We start from the raw sequence: 17386 nt of genomic DNA on the forward strand, positions 1-17386 counted from the left end.
TTATTTTCTTCATATCTCTCTTATTCCTACTTAAGGTTGTTTTATTTGTTCATTTATTTATGTGTTTATTGTCTCTCACCTCTCTATTAGAGGTAAGATTATGTAGATGGTAAACTTGTCTTTTTTGGCAACCACTATATCACCAGCTCCTGGAAGAATGCCAGGCACATCACAGGCACCAATTAATATCTTTTGAGATGATGAGCAAGAGGGACCCCATTTCTCCTATATGATAACACTGGGATATTGAAAATAATTCATTTTACTCGTTTTATAATTACTTAAAAATTCTGTTCAAATATTTGCTCCCAGTTTATGATGTGCTCATATAAATAATTAAAAAATAAATAAATAAATTTGTTGACAGTCCACTAGTATTAACCATTTGAAATAGATTGCCATAGGTCACATATCTGCTGTGAAGTAGGTATTGTTCTCACTGTAAAGATATGGAAAGTGACAGATAAACAGAGTAAGCTAGAAAGATACAGACCTGATATTGGACCAAAACTATCTGTCTGACTTTTAACTCCCAAGCTCCCTTTTTAGCATGAATAGTATGTTCATCCATGTAATTGGCAAGGAAAACCAAATAATGAGAAAGATGAAATGGTAAACAGCTTTTCAGTCTATAAAATGTGAAAGTCAAGAGAAAAATAGTTGAGATTTTGTAAAACTGGGAGTAGAAGAGAATGTTTACAGATTTGCTTAGAGCAAGGGGCTGGGAAATTTGTTTCAGATTAAAAATAAGCTCACAGAACATGTCAAAGCAACACTTTGTAGATAGGTATATAAATATATTCGAAATATTTTAAATAAGTTATATAATAGATGAATAAGAAGTTATTCAAGGGAAAACTAGAGTGTCTTGGAATTGCATGCCTCATCTGAGGCTGAAGACAGGAAAGCTAAACCTCCCTCTTCCAAAAATACCCCTCATTAGAGCTGTCAGGAAAAGCAAAGCACACCACTTGAAAGGATGATGGGAATTCTAATACTCAGAAAAGGAAGTTTTGCTCACTCTTATTTTACCATGAAATGACTCTGTTCAAACCAATTGGTGCTGGGATTCCCTTAATAAAAATCTTAAAAATTATCTCACAGAGTTAGAACTAATTGATACTCAAAAGTGATTAAATTCAATGTTCCAATCTCAGAAAAAAAAAACAAACCCAGAGACAGATTGACAATACCAACTGAGAAATAACAAAGTAAAGAATATAATGAATGGGGAAGAACAAATTTCAAAAGAAAGATGCACATGGACAATAAATGTGATCATAGTAACCCTCTCTCACAAAGTAATAAAAATAAAAATTAAAGAAGAATGAAATAGGGGTGGGGATATAGTTCAGTTGGTGAAGTGTTTGCCTCACATGAGCCAGACCCTGATTCAATCTCCAGAACCATAAAGAAAGAGAGAGGGGAGAGAGAAGAGAGAGAGAGAGAGAGAGAGAGAGAGAGAGAGAGAGAAGAAAGATTTTTTTTTTGGACATTTGGACAAAACATAAAAAAAACAAACCCAAATCCATGCTAACTGTAGACCCTCTTAGACAACACTTGAATCTCCACTTAAAGTTTCCTAAGATAAAATTTATTTTCTTCATTCCAAAATACTCCCTAACATTTTTTTAAATCATACAGTGAAGTACCTCTATCTCACCTGTAATTCGCCCCAATTTGATTTTCTAATTTATTTGACATTCAATCAAACCTGAAACATAAAATCTCCCTTCCTGTCTCCCTCCCTCCCTCTCTCTCCCTCCCGGCCTCTTCTTTCAGCTAAAAACAAACAAGAAAAAACAGAAAAGTTCTGCTTTCTCTTCCCTGGTTCTTTAGCCTCTTGTTTATAATCCTCTCTGCTCTGAAGTCTCTCTCTTCTAAATGATCTGATCTACAAGTTCCTAAAACATCACAGAAGCAAAGTACTTTACATTACTATACATTGTCAAAATTATCCAACATCTTCAATGGATTGGCAGTACCAATCCATTCACTTAAGGAAATAACTGAAATCATTCATGTAAAATCTATCCTATATATCTCCATAGGCAATTTTACATACATATGCATTTGACATAATATTATCATATAGTATTTTTATATTATTTAAAATAAATAAAAATGAAAACTTCCAGCATCATGTCAAATCAGTTATGAAACTATTAATTTTACTGTGGCCCCTTGTTACTATGTACTTATATATTACATATATATAATATATAGATATATGCTTATATATTACATAGATATGTATCTATATATAAGTACATAGTTTATATATATATATATATATATATATATATATATATATATATATATATGAGAGAGAGAGATTTTTAACATACTTTCTAGAGAGAAAGACAATAGGACCCATGTCTTCACATTTTGCAATAATATCAAATGCAGTCTATTTAAACAATTGCTTTCCCAAATATGTATTTCTACCATCTATATTAGAATCACATAGATAATCTAGATTCTTCCTAGATCAACCTAGTAAAAATCTATGTGAGACTTGGAAATTTCCACTTTTAAGCAAAGACTTACAGTGATTTTGCTTGCCTTTTCTATGGCTTGAAAATGCATGAAAATAGTTTTAAAATGATAAGTGATTGTATACATCTAAACATCTTTGAGTTAAAGAATGCTTAAGATGAAACTAGTGATAAATTCTTGGGACTGGTTCTTTAAAGAAATACTGTAGCACCCTGTTCTTTGTTCATTTACAAATTACAAGTTGATTCATCACTGGTGACTTTAACAGTTGTGTTTTAAGCTTGTCAACAATAAAGGTAGTTATGAACAGTTGAGTATGTCATATGTGAGTGATTTGATGGATTAATTTAAATTCAGTAATGATTTTGCTCCTTAGAGGCATTCAGCTATAACAGAGAACCACTCTGAAATGTGTTGATGGCTTGAAAACAAAGACGTGCAGTGAATTGCCCTCTTAGGCTTTCCTTGTTTTTGAGAATCTTACATTGACATTGTGTCAATTTCTAAGTACAGACCTTTGAGCAAGGGCTACCCAGTCTTCTGCTGAAGTTCTGAACTACCCTGAGGGTTGATGAACAGCCTCCTGTCACTGGCATCCATTAGAGACTGATCCCTTTTAGGGAAATAGAGCTTTGTCAAGTGGAATGAGCTGCCAGGGCTTCATTGAGAACACAGATTGAGCACTAATTAGTTCTAGCAAAGTTACAAGTGACAATACCATTGGAGATATAGTTCTAACAAGAATGAAAATGCATTTTTTTCTTTTGCATTGTTTATTTGCCCTTCATTCGGAGCAATGACAATGTCCCATACCAGAAGAGAAATAATAAAGATTAGGAAAGTCCCCTTCTCTACTCTGTTTGCTCCTTTTAATATTTGTTGCATTTCTAGAGCAGATTATTATATTATGAAAAGAATCTTTAAATATTAACCTAAACTATTTCTTCAAAGCAAATATGCTAGAAAAAATATTGTCAAATAATTTTTTAAAGTTGTTATATAAAATTTCCTAGAAGTATTTTTTTTTAGTATCTATGAAATCCAAGTCTAGAAGGATGTAAGTATTAAGACTCCAATGACAGCAGTTCAAACTTTTGAACTACTTATTGTCAAAACTACTCAATTAATTTATTTGAGACAATCAAGTATGTTATAATTCTGTATGAATTAGAATACTTGGTTTCTAAGGATCTGCAGAGGACGAATAGACTGGCTATGTCTTGTTCTAGTGTATATTGATCCAAGATAAAGAATAGGGAATGATTTATTATTCTTATTTTGGATCATTAGTCAATGTATCAACAGAACTCCATTGTTGTTTTTAATAAATGAGAATGGTGGGAACATGAGATTAAGAGAATAATTCTATAAAATAAACACATTGTACTGTCCCCACATGCTTTCTTTGCCAAAAAGCAATCTGCCATACCTATACCTGGCCTAAGTGGACAGAATATTTCACATTCCTCAGCAAATTGAGATAGGGGAAAGGTAATTAATTATAGGGATAAGGAATGGTTATCAAAGAAGAGACAATGGGTTGCCAACAGCTAACTACTGAGATCACACTTCCTGGCAAAATGAGTTGCTAACTATTACCCCTGTGCTGCTCCTTTTTTACCTTAGGCATACCAGAGATAAAAGAGAAGACAGGCTTCTGGTTTCCATAAAAGAGCAAGACACACCCATTCTCAGGGACTCCCAGATCTGGGACTCCTTCTCTTCAAAAAAATATGCCCTCAGTCATTAACACTTTTCTTAAACAAAACTTGTTTTGCCTGGGCATTTCTCGGGTGTTTAATCTTTTACACAGTGGGAAAAAGGACCCATTCCTGATCTCTAAGATTGGTACCATTAATAGCTGACTAAATATCTATATGCAACATTTTACATTTTTTCCAAAAGCTAATTCTACTCAGAATATACAGTTCAGGGAATAAAATAGAGACAGGTAATTACATAAAAGTAAAGATGTAAGTATGAAGCAAGAGAAAGGAAGCATTACTATACTAATCCAGATAATACCAGGGAACCAGAGTAGGATAGCAGAGTGGAGAAGGGGTAAATAGATGGAATAGAACTCCATTGTTGTTTTTAGATTAGGTAATTAGAATATGAATTTTAAAGAGGAAAAGATCAATCCCTAAAAAAATAAGTAAGGGCACTGAAGCTGAGGTGGACATAGCAACACAAGAGAAGTAAGAGAATAAAATGGAAGGATGAAAGAAGTATAATGAAAATGGTGACCAGGGCTTTCAACTGCAAATAACTGTGTTGGTCTCAAACAACTATCTTTTAGCATTCTGTTTTAATTGGTCTTATAATGGATGCACTTCCAGAAACATTATATCGGAATCTATTAGAGTAGTGAATTGATAATAACCACACATCTTCTCCAACTAAGCAATCTTTGGAGAGCCAAGTTTCTTAAATACCTAACTGAAGAGAGGGTTACCTGTGTTTCCATCTTGATCTTTAAAGTGCTAAGATATTTGTTAACTGATGCTTTCCCCAATTAACTACTATTGACTTAGAGCTAAACTAGCTATTTGAACATACAAATACCATCAAATTTTCATTTCCCAGGGAGGAGAACAATAGTAAAGTAGTTAAAGTCTTTTGCTTTTCTTGGGGGTGGGGGGGTTAGAGGGCCTCAATAATAGTAATATTACTTTGATAGTAATATTACTTTGAAAAACACAGCATGTGGTATGGAGAATAATGTTTCTCCTGCCTCTCCTGCCAGGATATCCACATGCTAAATCCTGGAGCCCGTGGATGTGCACCTTGCCTAGCAAAAAAAATTGGGTCGATTATACTAAATTATCCAGTTTGGCCAGTCTTATCACATGGATCATTAAAGGCAGAAGATCATTCTCATTTTTTTTTTTTTTGTGAGAGGTGTGGCTGTGAAAGAAGGCACAGAGAGATGCAACACTGCTGCCTTGGAAGTTGTAGAAAGGACACAGGAACCAAGGAATGTGGGAGACTGTAGAAGAAAAGGCAAGGCAAGTCTCACCTATAGTCTCCAGAAAGGAATATAGTCCTAGTAAAGTCCTGAACTTGGCCCTGTGAGATCTGTGTTGGGCCTCTGACCTTCAGAACTGTAAAACAACAGATTTCATAACTTATTTTATATTAACATCATGATTTAAGATCTATTTTGTATTTTAGTTGGTAGTTTCATTATAGCTTATAAAAGTTATGAACAAAACAAAGCTTTAGATACTAATTCAGACTGAATGAGAATATTTCAGAATTTCTTTGATTTTTCCTATTTTGTTTATGGGCTTTTGAAAAATGTTAAAAGATTGCCTTTACAAATTACTTAAAATATCATACAGATTTTTAAATCCGAGTACATGCAGAGGGAAACAGTTAAATTACCTGAACTATGGGCAATTTCTGGCACTTGGGTTTGTCATTGAACTACCTTTAATTTGTCCCAAACTTCCAAAATTTTAACAGTTATCTGCATTGCAGGCAAAGCACCTAGAAAGATTAGCGTCTAGCAAGCCGAACTTAGTGAAAACTTAAAGTGGGTTTTATATCAAATTGTTATGCTTATTTGAATCATCCATTTGAAGAAGTGATTGATACTTTTTGTGCCAAATTTGAAAGTAAATCCAAGACAAAGCTTCAGATGTTACCTATAAAATCATAATAGACATTTTTAATATGAAGTAGAATTTGGTGCAAAGAATTTCTATAGACATCATAATACTGTGTGACATCCATAATGGTGCAACCATGTGAAATGGAAAAGTTCAGAATCTTTTTTTTAATATTCATATTTTAGTTGTACACAATACCTTTATTTTGTTTATTTACTTTTATGTGGTGCTAAGGATCGAACCCAGGGCCTCGCATGTGGTAGGAGAGTGCTATACCGCTGAGCTACAACCCTAGCCCCCAAAAAGTTCAGAATCTTGAACCAAGCAGACCTGCATTTTGAATCTTGGGAGTACCACTTCCTACATGTAAGATCTTACATATGGTAATCATAGCATAGAAGTCTTAGTTTCATATAAAGTGATGTCACCTTGTTGTGTAGAATTTCTTCAAGAAATAAATGATGGTCAAAGTAAAAAATTTAAAACAATATATTTACTGCTGAACAAGTGCTCCCTATTTGGGTATCTGGGCAACTGCATTCGTTATTGATCTAAAAGTATGAACCATCAGCATAGGAAAAATAATCCTGTTTTAACCCATAGAAGTACATAATCCAAAAACAAACAAATATTAAAATTTTCACACGTTCAACTTCTTTTCATTAAAAAAATGTTTTTCATCATCTATAACAGTATCCTTTGAAATCCTTACCACTTTGTGCATAATTTTCTACACTGAATTGGATATCTCTAGACTCTAAATCCTTATTCTCAAATTTCCTCCTGTAATCTTCTAGTAATCCAGTAAATGAAATTTGGCATGGCCTAGTTGTGCTTTGATGCCATCATAACAGGCCTTCTCTTCATCATAATCAGCCATGATTCAGTGCAACAAACCTTTAGAAAAAGTAATCAGTTGCCAAATATTCTGATGACAAATTCACTTGTTCATTCAGCAACAGCATTTTTCCTTCTTTAACTGATTTGGAACTCATTAGTTTAGAATGCCACTGCATAGTAAATCACTCCTTAGTATTAATACTAATGGAGTACATTCTATCTCACAACAACACATTTAATAAAATGTGGTAAGCATAAAACGATTATGAGTATGAAATAGTTTCTTTTTCCCCTTAGCTAAATTATTTTCTTATTTTCCCAGGTTAGATAACGAAGTAATTTCCTAAAAATTGTTTCCTTAAAACAATTGTATAGATGTTAAAACATTATGGCTATTTGAGTAAATGATAATATTGCTAGAAAATTTTTCTTTGTATTATTATTACAATATATCAAATTGATACATAAATATCCCACCAAACTAAGGGAGAAAGTAAAGAAATGAGAAACAAATAGTTCACATACATTCATAAGAACACTCAAAAATTGCCTAATTTTTGACAATTATGAAATAATTAAAAACAATGGAAATGTACTCTTTCTACTACCACAAATGTTTAGGTGACTTGACTCATCAGCTAAATTAAAGTGGGCATGATTGAAGATAAAGTACTTAGTACTTTTTGATTAATTTTTAAAGATACTCTATAATATTAGCTCTTCTCTACATTTTGGAAATAAATTACTAAAATAATAGAAATAAATATGCATTTCAAACCAGTAGTAGGTCAAAAAGAAGCTGGTAATTCAAATAAAATAGAAGGTATGGGGAAAAAATCCAACCAAAGCAGAACAAATAGGATAAATATAAAGCACAAAATAAGATGGCTAAAATAATTCCTTGTACATTGATAGTCTGATTAACTTCATGTAAACTATCCTTGTTAACTAAAATACTAAAATAGATATTGATATAGTAGATAAATATTGATTTAGGAGATAAATTGCAATATGGATCTAGAAGCTGTTTTCAAAATCAATTTATAATGCAAAGACAAAGAAGAGGGGTTGAAAATATATAAAAATGGGATAAAGCATACTATTCAAATAGAAACAAAATAAAGTTGGTATAACAATATGAGCATTAGGCAAAACAAACTTAAAGGCAAAAATACTAAAAATAGTAATCACAGAATAGTGAAATATTAAATTAGAATATAATCTGAAATATGTTCACTTAAACTAGCTTCAAAATACAAAATATAATAATTGACAAATAACAAGGGCATATTTACAATTCACCATCAGGGCTGGAAAATTAAACATACATCTGGGTGGGTAATATCAAATGCTCTATTCCCCGTGGGGGGAAAAAAGAAAGAAAGAAAAGAAAAAAGAAGAGAGAACACAGATTTAAAAAACACAGTTAACAAAGGTGAAGTAATAGCCATGTCTTGACTGAAAATATATGTTCCTGCCCAATATATAAGAAATATTGTATACAGTTATAAGTAATTCTAGAAAATTTAAGCTGTTAGTACCAAACAGGTATATGTTTTCACAATTAAAATGGTTGTCAGAAAATAAACAGAGATAACAGAAGGGAATTAGAAAAAAAATATGTTTTTAGGGGAATAAATGGAAAAGTACTGTGTACAGTATACAAACCATGATATTCATGTAGAGCATATGGATAGTGAACTATCTGGGGAAATTGTTGCTTCCCTTCTACTTTAACTTATGACAAATTAATTGATTGCAGCCCCCATACCCAAACATTTGGTATGTTGTTTTCTTTCAGTGGGTTTATAAAGCCTGCTGTTTTACCTTGGCTGAGATGGTGAATATTCTTATGGAGTCAAACATCAAAGAGCTCATCTTTACACTCCAATTATAGCCTCTCAGGGTCAGCACAAAACAAGAATAAGAATAAGTTGGCTAAATTCATCTTCTGAGCTTGATGCTACTTATTTCTCACAGTTTACTGCTTCCTACTTCTATTTTTAGCACTTTTTCCCCCTAGACACTTTCAGCTCTTCAAATAAAGAGAAAAAGTATAATAAAGTCACTTATAACATTGTACTAAATTAAGATCTTCTCTTTCTTATAAGGTCACTTTAATAATATAGTGTTTTTTTTTTTTTTAAGGGCTAATCCAAAAACAAAGACGTTAAGGAATATTGAAATGTAAGGAAACAGTGGGAAAGATTTAGGGTAGTGAGCAGAAGGAAGGAATTCTGAGTACCATCAAAACAGGTACAGGCACCTCTTTAGTGTGCTCAGGTATAACTGGGCTAGTTCTTCATTTTTTGCTGGACATTTAGAAGTTTGTCAAAGTTAAACCTGAATACGTACCTATTACAGAAAGAGAAGGATAGACACAGCAAGAGTCAGAGATATGAACACATTTCTTTATTGAGAGTATTCAACTACAGAAATTTCAGTAAAACCATCTAACCGGTTTTACCAAAATCTTCCAATTCAACATTTCATTTGTCTTGGGTAACAAATATTACATGAATTGTTTTAGGTTTAAAGATAGAATGTGTCTTAAACCAAGAGTGAAATAATTTTTCTAAAAGAGAATGTGAGATGTTAATATTCATTGGGTCATACTATACTTTCATTTAAAACTAAAATGCTTTAATTAAAAAGGCATCACTTTCCTTCTCCAAAATTTCATTCTGTAGATAGTCTCAGGAAGTGTGAGAATAGGTCTCAGGGCATAAGGAACTTGTGCTAACTTGAACTCTAAAGTCACAAAACCTGTCTAATAATACTCGACACATGCATGTGCAGGAATGTACACACACTCACACATGTGGACAATTTCTCTTTCTGACATTGACTTAATTTTAATTAATTAAAAATTTAATTTAATTTTAATTGCACTAAATAAATACAATTTAGTAAGAATTTAATAGAAGAGAATTAGAATATTTTAATTGTCTAAACAATTTTATATTTTGGTTTTTTAAGGACTTTGACTAATGAAGATGCAGCCTTAAGTTTGATGTTCTGTTTAGGGATTTTTTTTTTTGGTGGTTGTTGTTTCTGGAACTTTTTTTTAATTTGCTTTTTTTTTTTGCACAAAGAATAATATATTCTGTGTTTCATCATAGTTTCCTCTGTAGATTTGTGTCTCTTTAAAACATACTCATATTATTCAACAGATACGTAGGTAGGTAAAGCTGATACTGCTGCTAATTCTAATCTCTTTAAGGAAACATTTATTTTTACACATAAGAAAAAAAGCATATGCATTAATTAGTTAAAATTTATGTTATACACTATCATTCTAATTTTTCAAGTAACAGTCTATAACCTTCAATTTTCTCACATTCTTTTTATTTTTTCTAACACTTCAAATAAAGATAATATAAAATTTGCTCATAAATGGTAATGATTAAAGAACTTGATTAAAATGCTTCTATTAATTATGTACTATTAATCACCACATCCTTCACCTTTTCTTCAATCTCAATGTCTTTGATATTTTTTCTCTTCCTTTACTTAGGCCACTCATAACTAAACTAACTCTGAGACTATAAGTTTTAGCACCAACCCCCTTCAGCCCTAGGCAAACCAGGATGATTGGTCACCTTAATACCAGTTCACCCTCCAGTTACTTTAAGTACTCTACTCTCTTTCTCTTCCCCTTGGTCTCTTGGTTCACTCCTGAACTCACTGCAGCTGGGTTTCTGCCTTTATCACTCATACATATGGGCTTTGTAAGAATCATCAAATGACCTTTAACTAAGGAGACTTTCTAGTCCTTACCTCAGTGGGCCTTGCTGTTGGGTTTAATGCTGCTGATGCATCTTCCCTGAATCAATTCACTACTAAGGCTTCTACAGCAGTTCAGCTTACTGGTATTTATTGTGCTTTTAACTCTATTTCATGGGCAATCTCCCTCTACTTGTTTTTTGAAAGATGATTTTCCTCAAGATTCTATACTTGGTCATATCTTATTATTCTATAAATCCTTTGCATGGCTGATCTCACATCCTTTCATGTGGATGAGGACTACAGGATGAGGACTTTGAAATCTACTGCTCAGACTACCTGAAATATCTGTATGTTCCATGTGCCCATTGAGAAAGCTGAAATTTTATGTGTAATGACCTTCACAATGATCATATCTCTATTTCTTGTTGGTATTATCAGCAATTATTCACTTATGCTAAAAATTATATTATCCTCAATTATATTCTGTTTCATCTCTATTTAACTAATTACTAAATTGTTCAATTTTGCCTCCTAGATAATTTTTAAATGCATCCTTCTTTCTCAATTCTAATTCCTATTTTCTGTTTTCAAGAAATGGCCATCTGAATCACTGCCACAATTTCCCAAATCATCACATCACTACAGACTTATCTTCACATTCTTTCCTACGTGCTTAGTAGATTCTAGTACATTACACATGCTATAGACTACTGTATTTCTTACATAAATAATATTGTACTTGTTGCAAGCTAACTACCAATTTATCTTTCCCACAAAACTGTGAGCTTATTAAGAGAAGAGCTATGCTTTATTGTTGTGTCTCTAGTGCCTACTTCTGTGCCTGGCAAGTGATAAGGGTATATAAAATACTAAACAGATAGATGCTCAGCTCAATGTGCTTTCCTAACACTACACACACTCCCTACCCACCTCTTCCAAAGAGCCTGGGGCCATTATGCTCTATGATTCTACCTAAAATATCTCCAAAATTGTTGCACATATGGTATACACTTAATGAATAGGTATAGAAATAAAGAATGAATATTATATTCTCTGGGCAACTGTTTGAAATGAATAAGTATTTTGCGATGTCATCACAGAGGCAATTAAGAAGTATTTTAAAAACCCAGATAAGGGTTAGGGCTGTAGCTCGGTGGCACAGCACTTGTCTAGCATGTGTGAGGCACAGGGTTTGATCCTCAGAACCACATAAAAATAAACAAATAAAGGCATCCTGGCCCTTTACAACTAAAAAATAAATAAAAATTAAGAAAACCCCACAATTCAAAGCATGTCTTTTAAAAAAAAAAATTTGTAGTTGTAGATGGACAGCATGACTTTAGCACCAACCCCCCTCAGCACTAGGCAAACCATTTGCTTTTTTTTTTTTTTTGTATGTGGTACTGAGAACCAAATCCAGTGCCTCACACATGTCAGGCAAGCACTCTGCCACTGAGCCACAGCTACATCCCTCAAATCATAGCATCTGCAGATAAACAGAGTTAGAGAAAATAATGCTAAGTAAAGTTAGCCAATCCCAAAAAACCAAATGCCGAATGTTTTCTTTGATATAAGGAGGCTGATTCATAGTGGGGTAGGGACAGGAAGCATGGGAGGAATAGATGAACTCTAGATAGGGTAAAGGGGTTGGAGGGGAAAGGAGGGGGCATAGGGTAATTAATGATGGTGGAATGTGATGATCATTACTATCCAGAGTACAAGTATGAAGACATAAATTGGTGTGAATATACTATGTATACAACCAGAGATATGAAAAATTGTGCTCTATATATGTAATAAGAATTGTAATTCATTCTAGTGTCATATATAAATTTAAAAATTACATAAAAAACACTGATCATTTCAATAGCACATTCTTTAAGGTGGATGATGTGTGAATGTGTGAAATGTTAACAGGCACATCATTGAAAATAAACAACAAAAAATTGCATGGAAACAAACAAACAAACATGTCTTTTAAAGCTTTCAAATGGTTTAGAAAATATCTTCCTACATAAATGCAAGTAATTCATAAACCACACATGTTAAGGTCTTTAATGTGAATACAAAGCCTTTAATTTTTTTGTGTTCCTAAAAATTGGCTTAACCTTTACAGTGAAAAAAGTACTTTGTATTTTGTAAAATATTAGGGCATTTCATGCAAAGCTCAGAGTTTATTTAGCATATTTTTAAATGCCATACCAACATATTTTGGGGAGTCTAAAAATTTTATGGAATAAATAAATATGCATTGCAAATGTTTTCCATAACAATAAATGGAAATGGAAAAAATAGAAGTAAAATAATGTATTATTATTTATAATAAGAATATTTGTAATCTTTAACCACAAATGAATATTTAAATTACCAGTTTGCTTTTAAGATAATACTGGCTAAAGTAAATTGCAAAAGACTTAATAAATCCGAATAAAACTTATTTATTAATTAATTTCTACTATGGACATTTGTTTCTTTCTAATGTTCACATCTTCTTATAGGAACATTAAATAGGTCCTCTGGTATCCTTAGCTCATTTAAGTAGTTCAATGAACTTAATATTTTTTGCCAGAAACTTCAGTGATTAGAGAAAAGAGATGTCATTTTCAAGATGTATTCTTTGGACATTTCTTATTTATGGAAAATCAATAACATATTATAACAGAGATGGAATCCTATAGCATTTTCAATGGAAAACTAAGATAAATGTAAATAATCTTAATTGTGACTTTGATTAACATTAAACAACCATTTAATTGTTAATAATAAACTACCTTTAAAGGAATGCTTTCTTTTTAAGAGAAGCAGTTTCACACAATAAAAAATGTAATATAATTTAAGTGTAGAATAATAGAATCCATGCATGTACTAGAATTATCCACTAAAATCAAGTTAAACCCACATATATAGACATATATATGTATATATATGTGCTTTTATACTCATAATTCCCCATATTTTTCAGAGTTTCAAAAATATATTAAGATAAAATGACATATATTTGACTTTCAAAAATATTGAACTTGCTACTTATGAGATCTGCAAAACAAATTCACTTTAATGTCATATTTAAATGCATCGAATTTCAGATTAGTCAGTTTTCCAAGGTAGACAGTTTGTAGTGAGCAACTAAAAATCATTTCTACTCTGTAATTATAATTAGGTAAGGAAAACCATTTCAGGATCTTACAATGTTCAATATTTTAGTATAACTTTTATTTTCTTGTTCAGTAGATATACTATCTATGCAGGTGTTTTAAGGTGAGAGATACGATAGCCAATTATGGTAGCCTATCCCAGACTTTCACAATAAAATAATAGTCCCATGTCCTAGAAAATTCTTTAGGCCTAATTCAAACCAGGACAGTTGTTAACACTCCTGAGATATGAACTAAATTTTCAGATAATAGATTTTCAGATAATAGAACCTTACCTTAACATCATTGGTGTTCATTCGGGTTCCCTCCTTTCCCACAAATATATCATCAATGTCAACGAGAATATATCTATCCAAGGACAGTTCCAGCTTCTTCCCTGACAAGAAGGAGATGGCATCTATGAAAATGAGCTTGTGCAGCCAAAAGTTCAAGTTGTTGCCAAAAAGAACTCTCTGAATTCCATCGTGAACACCCAAGTCGTGTATGATAGTGGCAAAAAAAGCACCTTTAGAGACTGGAGGAGAAAGATTTTCTGGGGTCTTTATTTTGGCAAATATTACTGGTTGGTAGGTTGAGTGATTAATTTGAAAAACCGTCCAGTCAGTTCCAGGTAAAGAACCCCTTTCAAGCTTTGATGATTTGGTCACACGGAGCAAGGGAGAATGAGGATTAATACAACAGTCTTTTACTGCAAGGTTTCCATATATAGAAAAGGGGAAGCCTTTTAACTGAAAGCTCTGTAGACTCTTGTCATTAGTTCTATGGAATCCAATGACACCTACACCATACTCTACACAGTATTTATCTAAAAGGCTTCGATTCCAAGAGTCCATATTTATGTATTTTAAAATATTCTCATAAATAATGAGAACATATTTGCCTTTAGTTTTGTCTGTAAGTGCTGGGAGATCTCCTTTTCCGGTAGCAATTTCAATGTGATATTGGAATCTACTTGATTCTAGAATCATAATGATGTCTTGACCAAGGGATGAGTACTGACTCTCCACAAACACAAGGACTATGGAGTCTGTCCTTGAGGCATCAAAAAGCTTCATTGCCTTCACTTCCATTAGTCTATATGGTAGGTGTTGGAGGTCACCGCAGTCCACTTCTGAAGCCACTTCAGAGAGTTCATTTTCCTGTTTGTAGCCACTGTACAGGTAGTAAGCAGAAATAATAATGCTCGCCACACAAAAAGTGGCAAGCAAAATAACCGTCCTTTGAAAGTGTCTGTGAAGCCTCATGATAAAACTCATGATGTATAGGTTTTCCTTGACTCTTCCAACAGAAGCACCATTTAAAAAAGAAAAGAAAAGATGGTGTTTCAGGTACTTTCCCAGTCTCAGTCAATAGTTTATGTCACCATTGCAGCACATTTGTATTGCTTGATTATGACTCACAGGAAATACAGTCTGAAAACAGAATAAAACAAAACAGTTTTCAGCATCAAAATGAGCAAATTTTTATGTTATTTAGTGTCAGACTAGGAAGGAGGGGAACTGATATAGGTTAGAAAACTTTCCATTCCTTCTCCCAGATATGGATGAAGACAAAGGAAATATGGAATGAGAAAAAGGGTATCACTGAACCCAGGTCACTATCCCTAATACAGAGAAACACTGGGCTTTGCATCACACTCTGGAGATAATACAGACCTAATACCACAGAAAGGTTACACTGCCATTTCCTATCATCCAGATACATATCATATATTGCATATTCAAGCAGTTTATGTTTAATTACACACATTGAAAGTTCACAAAAGTTTGGACATGTTTCATTAATTGACACAATTAAAACAAAAGTCTTTTTTCCAAAATATGAAGGCAAAAAATTTTGTCACTCAGCATACATTTCAAATTAATCAAAGAAACAACCCAATAATAGTTAATTTAATTAGAATAACCCTTTCAAAATACAGATATAATCCCACAATCCAACTGTTCATTTTAGAACTATATATTGACAAAGTTAGGTTATGTGATAAGACAAATGTGAGGAGTGAAACACTTCTTGGGGTCATACAGCTCTGTTGTATCATGATATGCACTGTGGGGGAGGTAGACAATCATGTTCTGGAGAATACATACTCACACATTTATTTTCTATCATTCTGTTTCTGCTTTGTGAGAAAATATCAGCAATTATATGAAAAAATGACTACAAAAGTGGGTTTTTTAAACAATGAGAACAACTGAGATGTCATGAAACACTTTGTTATGCAGTCATTTCAAACCTGTTTCAAATTTTAGTAACCTTTGAAAATTTAGCAACTGAAAATAATTAGAAAGAAACATGGGTACATTTTAGACTTTCACAGAGTCTCATACAAGGAGATATCATGTAACACATGCAAAAAAAAATTAAGAAAAATCTCCTTGCTGTACTTAAGATAGGCTATTAGGTAGTTGGTTAAACAACAAACATTGGTGGAAAACATTGTACTTGATATTTGCCATAAGTTTAGGATTCATTGTGCCTTGCTTCTTAATTGCCATTCTGTCCCCAATATCCTCCAAAAAAATGATGAGGTTAAAATAAATGATTACCAAGAACTCTACATTTTAAAATTCTGAAATATCTATCTGTAAAAAAAAAGCAGTGGAGGTTTTAAATGATGTATGTTTATCTTTATACATAATATAAGCACTATGAAATATAACAATAGAATATTTATGATATTTAACTTGTAATTTATATTATTGTTTATTCAAATATTTAGGGTATCTATGTCATTCATTCAAATATTTATGGAGTAACTATCTGTTTAAAATACAAATGTTTGGCATAACTCCTTTGAAATGTTATAAATTTTAAAGCAGAGAGTGACTAAAATCATAATAAATGGGTTGTGCATTATAGGCAAGAAACTATAATGGGATGAAAAAAGAGAAACTACAGTAAGTGAAGTAGTATGTAAAATGCTCCAGGGAGACATAACTTGGGAAAAACCTTGAAAGATGAGAGTAATTTAAATAAACACTTGAAATATTGGGGATGTCATAGAGCCAGAAGTGAGCACAATATTGGGTGAAGGACCTGAATGAAAAGTAGAGGTACAAGTGAGGAATACTTAAAAAAATAAATTTTACCCAGATTATGAAGAAGTTTGATACAAAGAACTTTATGGTTATGAAAGCTCACGGGCAGACATTATACTTCCCTGATTAGGGAACAAGCATAGTAACAGGAACATTTTTCAGGAATTAGAATTAATCAGCACATGGAGAATGTCATAGACAGTTGAGTCTGGCTAGCCATATATGTACAATACAGGCTCATTTCCTACAACATAATCATGAAATGTTAGTGGTCATTGGAAAGGGATAATGTGGGGAAGTGAGGGATACTTTAGGTCTGTGAAACACTTTAGATCTTGCTGAAGAGTACTTGGTATGCCATGTGAGGTGTGTGCACAGCCTGACTGCTGTGGAAAATGCCATCAAATGATTTGACATGCTTTAAAATAAAGCTACTATAAAGGATAACGCTGTACTCTTTAAACAAGCTTAGTACGGGTCTATGTGTAATGTAAGCAAATGAAAACAT

At 32.6% G+C, this 17386-nt stretch overlaps 1 protein-coding gene across 2 annotated transcripts in view; it reads right to left on the bottom strand.

The window, feature by feature from the left end:
* LOC124102602 (bifunctional heparan sulfate N-deacetylase/N-sulfotransferase 3) overlaps nucleotides 1-17386 on the bottom strand; it is a 171628-nt gene that overhangs the window by 143778 nt on the left and 10464 nt on the right. For both annotated transcript variants that reach the window (XM_058583739.1, XM_046459054.2), the window contains exon 2: nucleotides 14113-15249. In XM_058583739.1, coding sequence (XP_058439722.1) covers nucleotides 14113-15093 — 981 coding nt within the window. In that variant the 5' untranslated portion in view covers nucleotides 15094-15249. The remainder of the gene's footprint in view (nucleotides 1-14112; nucleotides 15250-17386) is intronic.

The sequence above is a fragment of the Marmota monax genome, unplaced genomic scaffold (assembly GCF_021218885.2).
Source record: "Marmota monax isolate L192 unplaced genomic scaffold, Marmota_monax_Labrador192_F-V1.1 WCK01_AAM20220418_F8-fsc00002, whole genome shotgun sequence".
Classification (NCBI taxonomy): domain Eukaryota; kingdom Metazoa; phylum Chordata; class Mammalia; order Rodentia; family Sciuridae; genus Marmota; species Marmota monax.